At 43.2% G+C, this 15,496-nt stretch overlaps 1 protein-coding gene across 1 annotated transcript in view; it reads left to right on the top strand.

Annotated features, from left to right (window-relative positions):
* The first annotated feature begins 105 nt into the window (after positions 1 to 105).
* pappaa (pregnancy-associated plasma protein A, pappalysin 1a) overlaps positions 106 to 15,496 on the top strand; it is a 79,483-nt gene continuing 64,092 nt past the window's right edge. The window contains exons 1-4 of the mRNA XM_058616915.1: positions 106 to 1,227; positions 6,240 to 7,344; positions 14,634 to 14,779; positions 15,095 to 15,388. Of these exons, the coding sequence (XP_058472898.1) occupies positions 837 to 1,227; positions 6,240 to 7,344; positions 14,634 to 14,779; positions 15,095 to 15,388 (1,936 nt within the window). The 5' untranslated portion in view covers positions 106 to 836. The remainder of the gene's footprint in view (positions 1,228 to 6,239; positions 7,345 to 14,633; positions 14,780 to 15,094; positions 15,389 to 15,496) is intronic.

The following is a 15,496-nucleotide window of genomic DNA, read 5'->3' as shown; positions in this document are numbered from 1 at the left end:
GCTCCCGACTCCTCCAAGTGTATCTGCTCCAGGCAATCAATGAGGACCGCGATGCTGACTTCTGCAGCTCTCTGCCCCTCTGTCTCTCCTTCGCCTTAACCAGATATTGTAGTTGCATTTTCAACTTTTGTGCAGGCACACAGGCACAGCAGGGAAGTTTGGATTCCAATTTTTTTTTTTTTTTTTTACCCCCTTCTTCTTCTTGGGGTTGTTTTTTTTTTCCCATCACAATTTGCCTCTTTTGTTTCCTCTTTAATAAATATGAGAGGTGGCTTTCTTGCCACTTTTCTTTGGAATTTAATATGTGCCGTTTCTGGTGCTGTTTTACGGGTAGGATAAGGAAACAACAAAAAGGTGTGACAAGAGCTTGGCGGACAACTGTGGATTTCTGCGAGTAGGCTAACTCTTACCGTCCAAAGGGGATGAGGGGGGCATCGGCCGGACCCCCCTCTTGATTGATTACTATTAGTCATCCCTTTGGCTAAATGGGACCCATTCAAAAGGCACCGTGGAACAAATACATGAATCAAATATTCCCTGAATGTCTCAAGAGTAGTTTTGCTTAAGTGAGGGGGTCGTGGCTTAGCAATATAAAGAGGGGGAAGCAGGATAGGTTTATGGGTTTATTTTTTGACAGTTTCCAGCTTTGACATTTTACCGCTATAAAAAAAAGGAGAGAAGAAGAAAAAAAAACAACTCAAGAGGATTCCAAAGAGGAGAACATTTGTGGACATTTTTTCTTCTAGTTATTCATTTTTTTTTGCCATTCATCATTTTAAATAGTATTATTTTTTATTATTATTAATATTATTTTTTGCTGTTTTTTCTCCCGAACAATGAAACTTTGGACGTCTCCCTGGGTGTCTTGCCTGGTGATTCTCATCTTGTGTTTTGGATCAGAGTGCGGGACAGCCCGGGGACTGGGGAGATCCAAGAGGGAGTTGGTGCGCATTAGGGAGGCGAAAGCCACCGTACCGGGGGCTTGTGCCACGCGTCTGCCCCGGGGCAAACGCTCTCTTGCCGGCTTGGAGCGACGGGTGCTGCGCCAGCATCGGCGCTCCTCGCACGCGGAGGAAAACTCTCCAGACCGGAAGAAAGCTGTCTATTTCACCGGCAGGGGAGACCAGCTGCGGCTGAAGCCCGGCGTGGAGATACCCAGAGGCAATTTCACTCTGGAGATGTGGATCAAACCCGAGGGAGGTCAACGATCACCGACAGTGATTGCAGGTAGGATAAAGTCAACGCATCCTCCATCCTGTTATCACCACAACACTTTACACGATCCAAAACTGATGGAGAAGTGAACACGTGAATGTGCAGTGTTTTATTCTTAATGTCACGCTGTGTGTGTCTCTCTGTGTGTGTGTGTGTGTGTCAGAGAAAGCAACATGCAGTTTCAGCGAGTTGAAAATGAGTTCATTTATCAGACTAGACAATGATGTAATGCTCCCAAAAGTACGGCGCACATTTTAGTGCAGTGCAAACGCAGGGTCACTGAAGATCTGGATTATGTTGAAGTTTGCGACCTTTGCAGAGCAGTGTAGTCGCTGCAACCTGATGTTTTGTTGTAATCCCACGGATTTATCTTCTTTTTTTTTCCTCCTATTTTTTTCCCCCCACTTTAATAAAAGGCTGATGCGCGTGTGGGTTATTATCATAGAATCTCAGTGAGGAGGACGCGGGCAGCAGATGTAGGCTACTGCATCAACTGACCGGTAGCTGATGTCACTGTGCGTAAAATGTAATTTCTCTGAGCCGACTCGGCTATTTTAAAACTATGATGTAATTGCCAAAACTTTGTGAGCGAGCACGTCACGTCAGGCACAATCGGGAGAGATATCGTTGTGCGCGTGCGTGTGAAGAAGCGCTCAAAGTGCGCAGCAAGCCCGTGTGTGTGTGTGTGTGTGTGTGTGTCCCTCCATCCCACCACCCCTGATATACACCTTTGGATTGGCTACCGGAGTTACGAGACACGACCGAGAGAACCAGGGCTTCCCTCTCTCTTCTCTCGAGCGAAACATGTCCTGCTCGTGGTTGCGCTGCATGTCCCAGTGTTGTCTTCGCTCCGTGTCCTCTTATCGCAGAGACACTTACGCGTAACCGTACTGCTGATTCGCAGGGGAGTGTGTAGTTTAAGGCAGAATCCGATGGCAGTGATGCATCACTGTCCACTGACTGCGCAGAGGAGGATGCACGGATTCCTGCCGGTGTTATGGAGACGAGGCGAGGAGACACTGAGCAGTTGTCTCTTTACGCACTCCATTACGTCCAACTTAGTTTGCAGCCATGTGGGAAAAGAGCACCAGGAACGTGCCATTAAAACTGCCTTTTATCATCTGTTTTATTTTGTGCATTACAGTATAGAACAGTCATTTTTTTATTATTTTTTTAAATGCTTTTTCTTGCCGATAGGGAGCGTTGCTCCACACAGTCCACAGTTGTGCAGATGGCTGTCTTTGAACTGAACTGAATTGAACTCGGTCTTGTGCCAGTCTGAAATGTTTGGGGACTTATCCAAACCATATGAGTAAATTTACTTGGTACTTTGCTTTATATCTGTCTGGCACTCTCAAAACTGTCCGTGCGCACGCGCGCATGTGTCTACAAAGATGCAGTGCACTTTTAGGTAGGACTAGCCAAATGGCAGGGACACACTCTGCAAAGCCAATCCCTTGTGAGACTCTACAATGGGGGGGGGGGGGGGGGGTGAGAGGGTCTGTTGTGACCTGAGTGACTCTTAGATTTTCTGGGAATGGACACAAATACAGGAACATCTGTACAGTATAATTCAATCTGGTACAATAACAAAACACACAAAAAATAAATGAGCAACACATTGACCGCAGACTGGAATAAACACCTCTGCGATACGATCTTGACATGAAATGGACATCGAGGGCTTTACAGATGTTGTAATGGATCACATCATTTTATACAGGTGTTGTTGTTGTAGTGCACGCCCCTCCAGTGTGCTGGCTTCCATGTGACGGGGAGAGACTGCAGTTCATGTTAAAATCTTTAAGATTTGATCCATGTGTGCACTAATCAGTGAGCTGGAGAGGGGTCCAGAAGAGAACAAATATGATGATCAAACAAATTCAATAAAGCCTAATCTTTTAAATCCAATTCAGAATTCAAAAATCCCAGCGCTCCCCCGAAATGCTCCAACCCCTTGTTTTGATCCCTGCACAGGGTTGTTTGCAGCTGCTGCTTTTTTATTGTTTTATTGTGTTTTTGTTTTGACCATAACTTTCTTTTCATTCTTTATTACCTTATATATCCTAACATATACTTATACTGCACATATGCTTATATTTGGGTAGTCATTAAGGGCACAGTCTGTGCAAAACTCCAATTGACCAGTTTTAATATCTTCTTTGAAAACACAGAGTTTGAAACTGACATTAGATATATGAAGAGCGTGATATATCAACAATATGCAATAAATAAATTTGACATTTATCATTACCGACCATTTGTCGCCAGTGTTTCCTTGCTGAGGTATAGAGCCGATAATATGGATTGTCTTGCGTGACCACTTTAAGGTGGAAACGGAGCGCTCACGGATCAATATCTGTGATTTTACAGTCGACAAATGATTGATTAAACCATCATTAAAATATGTGGGGACTTTGTTGCGTCCCATATGACATAACTACACACGTTTCCTGTGACAGTCCTGCAGGGCCAGAATTGATCCCTGACTACTTGTGTGCACTTGCACTTGCACTTATATACGCGTGTGCACACACGATCAGAACATCGAGTCCTTTCTCCGAATGTTATGCAAACTTTGTTGTGCCGTATTAGCCCTTGTTTCCGGGTCATGTTACAGTGTCCCGCATCAAAGTAAGAGGAAAATAAATCACAGGCTCTCTTCCATGACCTGCTGCGGACAATTATAAGCAGACGTTGGCAGGTAATTGCTGTGATAACAGTAATACCTCGGTGCCATTATCTCGTGTCGTAATAAACACTCAAAAAATATAGATGCTTGGTTTTTTTTTTCCGTTTTTTTTTGTTTTCATGATAGTCAAAAGTTCAGACATGAATCCGTAATCATCTGGCTTTTGGAACTGTAAAACATGATTTCCTGTAATCATTATTTCAACTAGAAACATATCCACTTGTTGGTGAATGAAAATAACCCTAATAAAGTCACATTTCTGAGAGTCGTGTTCATTTCAAGTCAATTGATTTTCAAAAAAAGGAACATGTTTGAATGCATCTGGTGCATATGTCAAGCAACACTTAATAATCAATATCTTTGTTACGGTTCAAGGATTATTGTTATTTTTTGTTAAATATGAGAGAATTTCTCTCTCTCAGGGAAATTGGCGGCCACTTTCATATGACTATGAAAAGTACTTTTCTTTGACCTTTAAGAGCCACAAAGAACAGCCCAAAAGTAAACAGAGTCGTCACTGTTCCTTTCCTCCCTGCGTTTTATCAAGTCCCTGTGACATTTTTCTTTGTCTGTGCATATATATATATATATATATATGTGTATGTGTGTGTATATATGTGTGTGTATATATATATATATGATTACATATATATATATATATATACATATGTGTATACATATGTGTATACATATGTATATATGCTCTTCTTTTTTCCTGAGTGTGTTTTTCTTAGAGGAAATGGCAAGTGAGAGGAAGGTTGAACCTGACAAGCACAGCTCTCCACTGTAGTGTGCACACACACACACACACACACACACACGCGCGGATCCCTCCGTGTGAGCGTACACGTTTGTGTATCTTTCTGAGTGGATACAAATGTCTACTTCAGTGTTTCAATTTGTTGGTGCCTATGTGTGGGTGTGTATATCTGTATCAGTATATGCGTACATGTACGTGTGTGTGTGTGTGTGTGTGTGTGTAGGCGTGCTTATGTGAGCCCGAGCAGTCGCAGAGCCGGGTCTGGAAAAGTGTAGTGTGTTAGATTAATTGAGCATGGCAGAATTATGACAGCTGTTTACACTAGGAGCCCTATGAGCATTTTAGCACACCTTTTAGCCTTGAGTGCATTAGCTGACAGATGGAAGGCTTTTTCCTTCCAGTGTAGTGGAAAGCTTGAAAATGTCACCTACCAAAAGGCTGACCTTGACGCTGAACCCGGCCCTCACTCTTTGAACATTAGTCCACCGCAATACTAAGTTAATGAATGCATACTGGAGCGCTCATCTAATTAGAAACAGGTCAAAGTTAACAACGTGTTCATGCAGTCACCATTACCCAGTCACTTACTGCAGGCCGGGGGTAGCACTAATCGATGGGGAACAAAGACATCTGAGGTGGACAAGTGCGCTGCAGCAAAGATGTGGCCATCACTATGAGGATGAGCTTATAATTTCACACCACGCTTAAGACAGAAGAGACACGTTTGAAGGACACTTAGACACATTTAACGCAGATCCTGGAAGCAACAGTAAAAGACACTTCATGTCTGATGTATGTTATCTGACCTGCATTTGTAGACCAACTATCTCTTCATGGGTAGATATATTACAGCCTGAAGTATTTTAATCACGGTGGAGTACACACTCCCCTCCTTCCCCGCAGATCACCAGTGAGCACCGAGTCAATCACATGATGAGATGGACATTATGAGGCGCGACAAAGTGCTTTGGAACCTTTGCACACTTTGATGGGACTGTCTGGATTCATGCAACACGAAAATACACGCACACTCACAGACGTGATGTTGTCTGCCTGCGCATGTACCTTAACAAGCGCTAAACAAACAAACAGGTAGCATTCAGAGATCCCCTAAGAAGTGAAAACACATTACCATGCTGAAGCTGCCTGACAGAGTCCAAGTGAAACAGGAAAAAGGTGTTTTGGTGCCTCTACAAAAACAAGGACTTAGCAGAAAACTAGCCTTTTCTGGCTACCCTGCTGGCAAGGAACATTTACACAAGGAACTTTAAATGCGCTCAGTGTTCACAAAAAAAACCTATACCAACACATTTCCATGGGGTCTCCCTTAGCTAAACATGCACTTCCACCCAATTTCCAGGACAGAATTCCCTTAGATATTCAACATATTGCGTTTCTTGCTCTCTTATCTTTACGACATGTTAAGCCTCTTTGTAAAAACTGCATTACATATTATGATCAGATTGTATACAGTTAAAATGTATCAGCATATAGACATGCTTTCTTATATGTTCACTTTCACACCTGGAAAGAAACAAATATTAATTGACTTTTTTTCCATTCTTTCCCCAGGCCTATACGACAAGTGTTTCTATGCCTCCAGTGACCGTGGCTGGCTGCTTGGTATCAAGGCAGTTAGTGAAAATGGAAACCGTGACCCCCGATTCTTCTTCTCCCTTAAAACTGACCGTGCCCACAAAGTGACCTCCATCCACTCGAATGTTCGCTACATACCCAACCAATGGGCACATGTGGCAGTCACATATGACTGCGTATACATGAAGCTCTTCGTCAATGGCGCCCAAGTGGCCGTCAGTCGGGAACAGTCGGGTGAGGTTTTTAGTCCTTTGACCAAAAAGTGCAAAGTCCTGATGACTGGGGGAAATGCACTGAATCATAATTACAGGGGAGCAGTGGAAAATGTGGCTCTATGGAGACAGGCCAGAGGGCAGAGGCAGATTATCAGGGATATGCAGGGCCACGAAGACCCCCACGATCTACCTCAGCTGGTCATTCGTGAAACATTTCAGCACCCAGGCCGGAAGTGGCTGACTGTAAAAGATGGTAGCTTTCCTCAGCCTGAGCAGGCAGGAAGTGGCCGATTGGGGTTAGTGGGTGGCGGTGGATTTGGAGGTGCGGATGGATTATTGGACACGACGCTCGAACCCCCAGCTTGTGGCCAAACTGTTTGTGACAATGTCGAGGTTATCAAAAACTACAACCAGCTTTGGAAATTCCGCCGGCCTAAGAAAGTGCGTTACCGTGTCATAAATATATGGGACGATGCTCGGACGAGGCCTACTGTATCAGACCACCAAATCAGCCTGCAGCACCAACGGCTAAATGAAGCCTTTAGCCCCTACAATATCACCTGGGAGCTCAGCATTCACAATGTGACCAATTCCTCCCTTCGTCACCGACTGATTCTAGCTAACTGTGATATCAGCAAAGTCGGGGATGATGTTTGTGACCCAGAATGCAACCATCCTCTAACAGGCTACGATGCAGGAGACTGCATGTCTGGGTACCGGAGCCGTTGTCCTGAACACAAACAGGGTAATGGTGTATGTGACTCTGAATGTAATTGGGAAAACTTCTTGTATGACCTTGGCGACTGCTGTAATCCCAATGTGACGGATGTGACCAAGACATGCTTCAACCGCTCCTCTCCACACAAGTAAGTTCACTTCTCCTACAGTTGTTTTTTTTGCACGTTATAATGTTTTTTCCTTACTGGTAATCGTCTTTGGTTGCTGTTTTATAAACTGAGATTGACCAAAAGGCTTTAACTAACAATGAAATTCCTTACTTTATTTAATATCTTTTTCTGCTTGACATCACTGAATAATTTTGGTAAACCAACTCCACACTATGGACTTACATGCCGAGAGTAAATCCAACAACAAATCTTTCCATACGTGTGTCCCTGAAGAGAGGTTTTCATGTCTAGTCCTACTGTTTCCTGGCCATTTGGGCCGAGGCTGAGTGTAACTCAACTCCCAGCCTGTGTGGCCTGGGAAATCCTCTGGGGGCAGCTAGTCCAATCTAGCGTTGGCTTGGTTCAATCAGTGTTCCACACATCAGCAGTGCAAAAACAAATGCATGCGGGTGACTTTCCTGGTAGCAAATGTACAGGCCAGATTGCTGTTTTTTTGTAATTCCTTTTTTCGACAACGCTCTCCACCTTTTTCCACTCTGTGCCTGCTATACCCTGTGGTCATAAATGAGCTGACTTGATTGAAATTGTGAGTTGGTTTGGAAAGAGTGACACTATAAACTGAGTGTTGGGGCAGTTAGAGGTCAGAGGAGGCCGTTGCAATATGGCTTTTGCTTGTAGCAATGGAAATCATTTCAAAGACATACCTCTCTCCTCAGGAAACCACCTACCGAAAGAAGTCTCCTGGGGAGGCAAGTATGAGTCCCCGATCGTGGCTGTCTGAGAGAATTTTCCAGGAAAAACAGTGAAGAAAGTTCTTTTCACTTGCAATGTGTATACCAGTATCAGATAATCTCCTACAGGTTTACATGGAGCAAGATATTATGAGGTTTCATACAGCTACGCGAGGAGAATACACAGGCCCTCGTGGATGCATGCAAATTTTTGTGTCTTGTGTGTGTTTTTTTTTTTTTTGTTTGTGGTAATCTCATTGTGGCTTGTAGATGATGAGTAAAATCTGGCACGGGGAATAAATCTCTGGAATTTGCTGTATTAAGGTTTATGCCAGACCTCCAGTAGCAGGATTGTTTGCTTCTTGGTATGGTGAAACTCAACACAGTAGACGGAGACATTTTTGTGGACAACGCAGGGGGTCTATAAGGTTATGCCAGGAATAGAGGCAAAAATGACAGAAATGCAGTTGTTTGCCATTGTTTCTTGCCACTGTCACGTAGGGACAATGGAGGAAAGGGAGCGAGGGAGAGAAGAGAAACGAGCAGACCTAGTGTGGGATTGTTTGGGTCTCTCTGATATCATGGATCTTGAAAATGAGGCTGTTTTCAATCATAGCGACGCTGGAAGCACTGTCTGTTTGGCACTATGCTGTTGTTTAAAATGACCGCTAAATAGCTAAATAATGACATCTAATTAACAACATTAGAGGGGAAAAGCAGGTGGGTTTGCTGTTGCTTCCATCTCTCAGTTCCCACTTAGTCATCATTAGAAGCTCATTTATCAAGTGGCGGGCAAACCGCTCCATTCAGACATCGGCTATTGGCAAAACGCTTGCCGCTGCAATGTTCGAATTTCCCTATGGGCATTTGAAAGATGGGCTTGTGAACGGAAGGATACCAGCAAGAGAGAGAGAGAGAGAGAGAGAGAGAGAGAATAAGAAAGACCAAAACAAAAAGAGGACAAGAGGATTTTCACTGTGAAAGATAAATAGATAGAATCTCCTCAAGTGGTTTCTTATTTTGCTTGGATTATGTCTAGAGAGACTTGCAGAGAGAGCTGGACTACAAACACTTTGACATTCCTCCTTAATTATGGAATTCTGGATGAACAATGCACTGTGTATGTCGTGGCACAATAGTTTTAAGGTCCTGCATTTATATTTGTAGAATTTGCGGCTGTTACCGTTTATGTGTGTAGTGTTGTTGTTGTGGTTTTTTTTTTTTGTCTGACACAGGACACAGGCAGCTCTCTGGTCCCGCAGTAGCCTTTCCTCTGAAAATACAATTGTTAATAATGACCCCCTTTCTCCTTCCCTCCACGTTAGGGCTGAGGGAAATAGCTGTGTGTTGTTTTTGCAGCCTTTGGCTTTTGACACTTCTTGTAGTTGTGGTGCCGTGCAGCGTTGTCTGACTGCATTTATTTCGAGCGTGAACATTCCGATGTCTGGAACAGGGACATCTGAAATTGTCACTGTAATTCACGTCTATTTTAATGTGCAGAAAGGCCCATAACGCATAGCACGTGCATGGCAACGTGTGTTTTACTGTTCATCAAATATCACTGTGATATCTGAGTGAGTGGATATAATATCAGAACTTCTTTTCTCTCGATCTAAAGCGAGATGGATATAGCAACTTGGAATGGCGGATATTAGGGACTGTTTCAGCCTCAATGTGTTTTTGGGAAATGAAGTTCTGGCCAGGCTTTGTCAGAGGCTAATAGGTCATCCATTTTCCCTTGGCCTCTGTCTCTGTCTCCCCTCCTAAGTAAATACCTCTCGGTGTGGCAGGTTAATGGATGGACCACCCTTTCTCCTTTCTTCACTCCCTCTCTCTGCTGTATTCCATCTTAGAGCAGGGAACTAATCTCCAGGGCCCTTGACTTGGGTGTTTCACAATTGGTCGTCTAAACCTTAAGCCCCTGTCCCATAAAACATAATTGAGTGCTTGGGCATAAATACCAGGACTTTGCACTTCCCCTTTAAAGCCATAGCACACTTCTAAAAGCACCTGTTGTTGAGGTTTCACCTGTGCTCTCTTGGGCACGGATAGAAGAATTTCTGCATAACTGAGGTGAAGATGGAGTAAGGAGGGGTTTTACTTGGGGAGGCAAACAGAGGAGTTTGCATCTGGTGGTTCTTTTGAAAGTACGACACACCAGGGAACTCAGATTATATCGTATAACGACCTGCTATCTGCCGGGACTGAGCGTGATCACCACATTGCGTGATGAGGCACTCTTATTTTCGATAGAATCTGGTAGAGTTTGGGAGAGAATAGGCGGTGGTGGGGTGGAGGGGGAGGGGGCGATTGGAATCATCCCTTTGCCCGTTCCATATGTCTCCAACTCCTGCCTCCTGCTTTTCCACACAGATGAGCAGTCACAGCAGGATCTCTGGAATTTGAGCGTTGACACAGTTCTTGTGCATGTGTCTTCCGCAGCAGGGGAAAAAAATAATCAGAGTAAGTTGGAAGGTTAAAGAAGACAGAGTAAGTATAGTAATAAAGGCAGAGATGAATGATGGGTTTTAGGGGCTGTGGTGCTGACTGACTTGATGACAGAGGTGCTGAGGGCCTCCTCCAATTTTAAAAGTGTTCTTGGCTGTGAGTCTGTCGTTGCCATGCCAGCTCACTCCAGCTTTCACACTATGCTGCCCCAGACATATATGCTGTATGTATACGGGGGCAAATTTATGAGTTTATAAATTGTATATGGGGTGTAAATGGATAAAGTCGTAATCCCCCATTTCATATGTTATGTAGCAGAAATGAAAAGGATTTAAAAGGAAGTTTGCCTGACATACTCCTGTCTGTGCAACAGATGCCCTGCAGCGATCCCTATAATTCGCTGCCCCGCAGGTCTTCATTTTTCTTTCCCAGGACATGTTTAAAAAGTGCTGCGGCCGAATGCATGGAAAATCCTGTTCTTCCCAAGTGGCTCGTCTTTGCCGAAGAAAAAAAAGAGGATGATGAGAGGCAAGAGAGGGGAATAGGGGCTATGGGATGGGGAAATAGTTGAGGGGTTTGAGGGACAGAGAACGCTGGGGGGCGGAGTAAAAGATTACTGGAGGTTTGAGTAAGATTTGGACGGACAGCAGAGACAGTAGAAAGAAGTCCCATATTCCTCTAACTAAAAACACTCATCATAAAGTCATTGGGTTCCAGCCTCCAACACTGAAAGCCAACGAGTGCCTTTGACAACGTCGTTATGAAGAACGTGTGTGAATTATTTAAAAAAACTGGGACAGATTTCCCCCCAATACTTCAATGTAGTTGTGATATGACACTACGTTAGAGCTGCTGCTTTCCCTCTCCAGCCCTTTCCTCCAAAAAACCCTGGACAAATATTTAATAAGAATGAAATTAAATTCTTGAGAATATTAGGAATGCAGACTTTACATCACCTGATCTCAGTGAGTGCCCTCAGCTGCTCTTGCAACTATTCGTATACCGAGTTTCATTTATGCCTAAATCTTGGGAACACTCTGTCTTTACTGAGCAGGTCCTCATCCAAGTTGTAATTTGAGGCAAAGAGACTTGTCCAGCAAGTGTCGTAGAAATGTTATGAAACATTTTGTGTGATAACCTCAATAGACTTCTCGCAGTGGGAGAATGATCTCACTCGGGTCATTTCTTCCAGAACTCTGCCAAATACAGTGTTGGTGACTCCTACGTTTCCTCAGTGAGGCGACACTGAACATGCACGACGAGACAGTTTGGCTGTACGCTAAAAAAATGGCAATATTTTATCGATGCGCTCCGCTTTCAAATAAAGCGAACCCTTTGACACGGCCAGTCGTATTCTTTAGAGCTCCAGTGATACATCTCTGAGTATGAAATAGATTTTACAGCTGTAATTATATCATTCAAAGTGGAGACTCCAAATGAAATGGTCTACAAAACTAAATGATCTAATAAAACAACAGGGCAGCAATTTAAAATGATCTCATCATTGATCACAAATTAGAGACCCTGGCTTCAACTGGTGCCAGTCCAGTAGTTTCACTCCTCGTGGCAATCAAATACTCTCAAGATGGCAAACTTTGATCCCCTATAGATTTTATTTCCTTCTTTTTTTTTTTGCAGATATGGCATTTTGTTACTATAGGGCCCATTAACCCTACATTGCCAGTTAAATTACAATAAACACAGTAGTACGTTCTCATCAATCCTTTGGCTTTATTGTCAGTGTGCATTTGATTAATCTGTGCACAAACTAACAGCGCAGTTTGTACACAGATTAATCAAATCAAGACACTCCCCCACATGGAATTTTACCCTGTCCTATAGCATTACTTAATATGTAGGGTAAGTACACTTAATGTTGAGTCAGCGATTAGGAGGAACAATGAATATACAGCGCAAGTGCACTCCATATACTCTGTGAAGTGTTTTTGCTTTCATCCTTATATTGACACGAGTTCACAGATATGATGTTCAGAATGACAAAGCACCATATCGAGTCTTACAGAATGAAATAGCGCGTTTTAAAGGTTCGCAATATAATTAAAACAAATGGTTTTCGGTGTAACATGGCACTCGCAGCTCATATAAAACCAGTCCGTCTCCATTACTTGGCAAAGTATTGTCAGTACAGCACACAAGCACAATTTCTTCTCCGTATCTCGTATTTATCAGCATATTTGTTACATTACTTACTGCATGACACTGCTTTTTCTGTTTGGTGACACCTTCATGATAAGGGTTGTACCAGCAAAACGGGTGTACCGATGAGTCCAGTATTTAAACGTGCCAACAGCATGTGATGTACAGTGTTTGTTGTTGTGAGATTACAGTTTATATCATCAAAGGACCAATTACGTCGGTCCCGGTGTCCGTTTTGTTTGGTTGAAAACTGATCTCGAAAAGTTAATGCAGTTAATCTTATGATCCAAGCGCGCAGACAATATTAGGTGAGCAAGTGGGTCACACAAACTAGGTCAGAACACCCAAAGAGGATCTCGTTTGTGATAGTAGGGCCTATGTCATGTTTTGGTCCTGATGAATTCCCGATTCTGCATCCATTGTATATCGATTTCCAAATGCCCCCGAATGCCAGAAAAAAAAGGAACAAACTGTCACTTCAGCATATGCAACAGATTATTGACTCGTCCAAGAGATGACTGAGCTCGCTGATGCTGTTTGCCAGGACCACCAGCCAGGCGCATGGAGAAATCTTTTTTGATGTGTTCATAAAATGAATGACAGTTTCACTGCTGGAATGAAATCTCATTGTGTTGAATGATTGCAGTCGTTAGTGCTGCCGTTAGTGTTTCCAGAGCTGAGACGAAACACTAAATCATGGGATGGGGAGACATCAGAATACCTGAACAATCACTGAGATATCAGGCTTGAAAAAAGTTTCTTTGGGCTACAAAATGCAATGAAAATAAAGGGATACTGTGTCACCGCGGAGGAATATGCTGTATTTATTTTATGGCCATGGATTCATTCATTGTTTAATTCACTCAGGAGTCCATTCAAATAAAATTCAAGTAAAACGTGCAATTTTACTACAGTGCAGTTTGCTTAACCGGGGGAAAACAAAAGATTTTGTTATGTGATAATATAAAAATTCTGTCAGACTTCTATCGTCCATTGTCCAGGACTATTTTACTCTCACTAAAGTGGACTGATTCCCCGCAGCACCTGTTCATTCCTTGTGCAGCTTGCTTGTCATGACATTTTAAACTGTAAGTGTGCTCAAGAGAATTGGCAAACACAGACAAAATGATGGAACAAAAAAAAAAACTTTAATTGAACCGGTTATGGTGTAATTTATTGTGCTCTAAAATAAAACGTACAACATCATGATGCACACAAAACACTGTGGCTTGGCTTTAAGTGTCTCCACAAATGAGAATCCCCAAATCCCAAAGAGCATTATACGCCCATAGCCACATTTTTGGGGTATTGTACTGATTATTCGCCGCTGCACTTCCTAGACAACAACATCAACAGCATGGTCTGTAATCTCCCTTGTGTTAAACAAGTGAGCAGTGACCGCAGTGTAATTGAAAGGAATGGCAGGAAATTATTTGATTGGTCATAATTGATACCATTCCGATTAAAAAAACATGACCATGATAAAAAAAAAAAAAAAAAAAGTTCTTTAAGCTCATCTCGCATCATTCATAACTGCACTGCAGATGCGCGATGACTGCGCCAGGGTTTCTAGACACAACACTATTTAAAGTATCTCTCGGTCCAAATGAGCAGGTGTTGTTTTGATTTTTTTTTTTACAAGAGTGTCTGTGGTTACGTCAACTTTGATTCTAGTCTACAAAAAGGAAAAATATTCTTCAGGCATTCTTTTAAGCAGAGCAAGGACATGTTATGTAGGCGAGATTTTTATGCAAGTCATTTGGGCTGATTTGTTAAAACACCAACTTTCAAAAGCACAGGGTCAATTAATCCTTTTGGATTTTCTATTTTCTTGAGCCACAACACTACATAAATCTTTGGAAGGGAACACTGTTGAAATGTGCATTTTCTAGGATGAAACAATGTTAATTGTAGTGTGAAATACTCATTTCCTGTCTTTTTTTTCTCTCTCTCTCTCTCCTTTCCCCCCAGAGCTTATTTGGATGTGAAAGAGCTGAAAGAGATCCTGCATTTGGATGGCTCGACTCACCTGAATGTCTTCTTTGCCAATTCTTCTGATGAAGATCTGGCGGGGGCTGCCACCTGGCCCTGGGACAAAGAAGCCCTCACACATTTGGGTAGAGGACAAATGAAACCACATACATACATGCGCACAGGCGCGCACACAACCTTGCACATTTTAACCAGATGCACACGTTAATTAGCGTTAATTTCGAATAATTACAGTTCAAGCCCTGAGCAATTACGTCTTCATCACAGCTCTAACAGGAGAAGGTGATAATAAGGCTGAGGTGGCCCATGAATAATGTATTGTCTGCTCCATTTCCACAACTACTATACTACAATGGGCATTTGCATGGTGTGAAACCTCACTTGAGTGTTCACAGTGTTTACATTGTGTGTTTGTGTCATCTTCCTCCTTATTTGAACAGGAGGCATTGTGCTGAATCCCTCCTTCTATGGCACATTTGGCCACACCGACACAATGGTCCACGAGATTGGCCACAGTCTTGGGCTTTACCATGTGTTCCGAGGTATATCGGAGATCGAGTCGTGCAACGACGCATGCCTGGAGACCGAGCCCTCGATGGAGACTGGAGATCTTTGCGCCGACACCAACCCAACTCCCAAATACAAAGGCTGCCATGACCCCGAACCGGGCAACGAAACCTGCGGCTGTCGGCATTTCACACACACGCCGTTTAACAACTACATGAGTTACGCAGGTGAGACGGGGGGGCCTCCGCATGTGTTTTGGTTCCTTCCTGGGCAAGTTGTTACAGTTAATACCTCTCACGTGTAGGAAACTGACATACAGTGATAGCTGTAAAAGA

The sequence above is a fragment of the Solea solea genome, chromosome 19, assembly GCF_958295425.1.
Source record: "Solea solea chromosome 19, fSolSol10.1, whole genome shotgun sequence".
In the NCBI taxonomy this organism is placed as follows: Eukaryota; Metazoa; Chordata; class Actinopteri; order Pleuronectiformes; family Soleidae; genus Solea; species Solea solea.
Note: the sequence above shows the minus strand (reverse complement) of the source record. Positions and strands in the feature narration are given on the sequence as shown.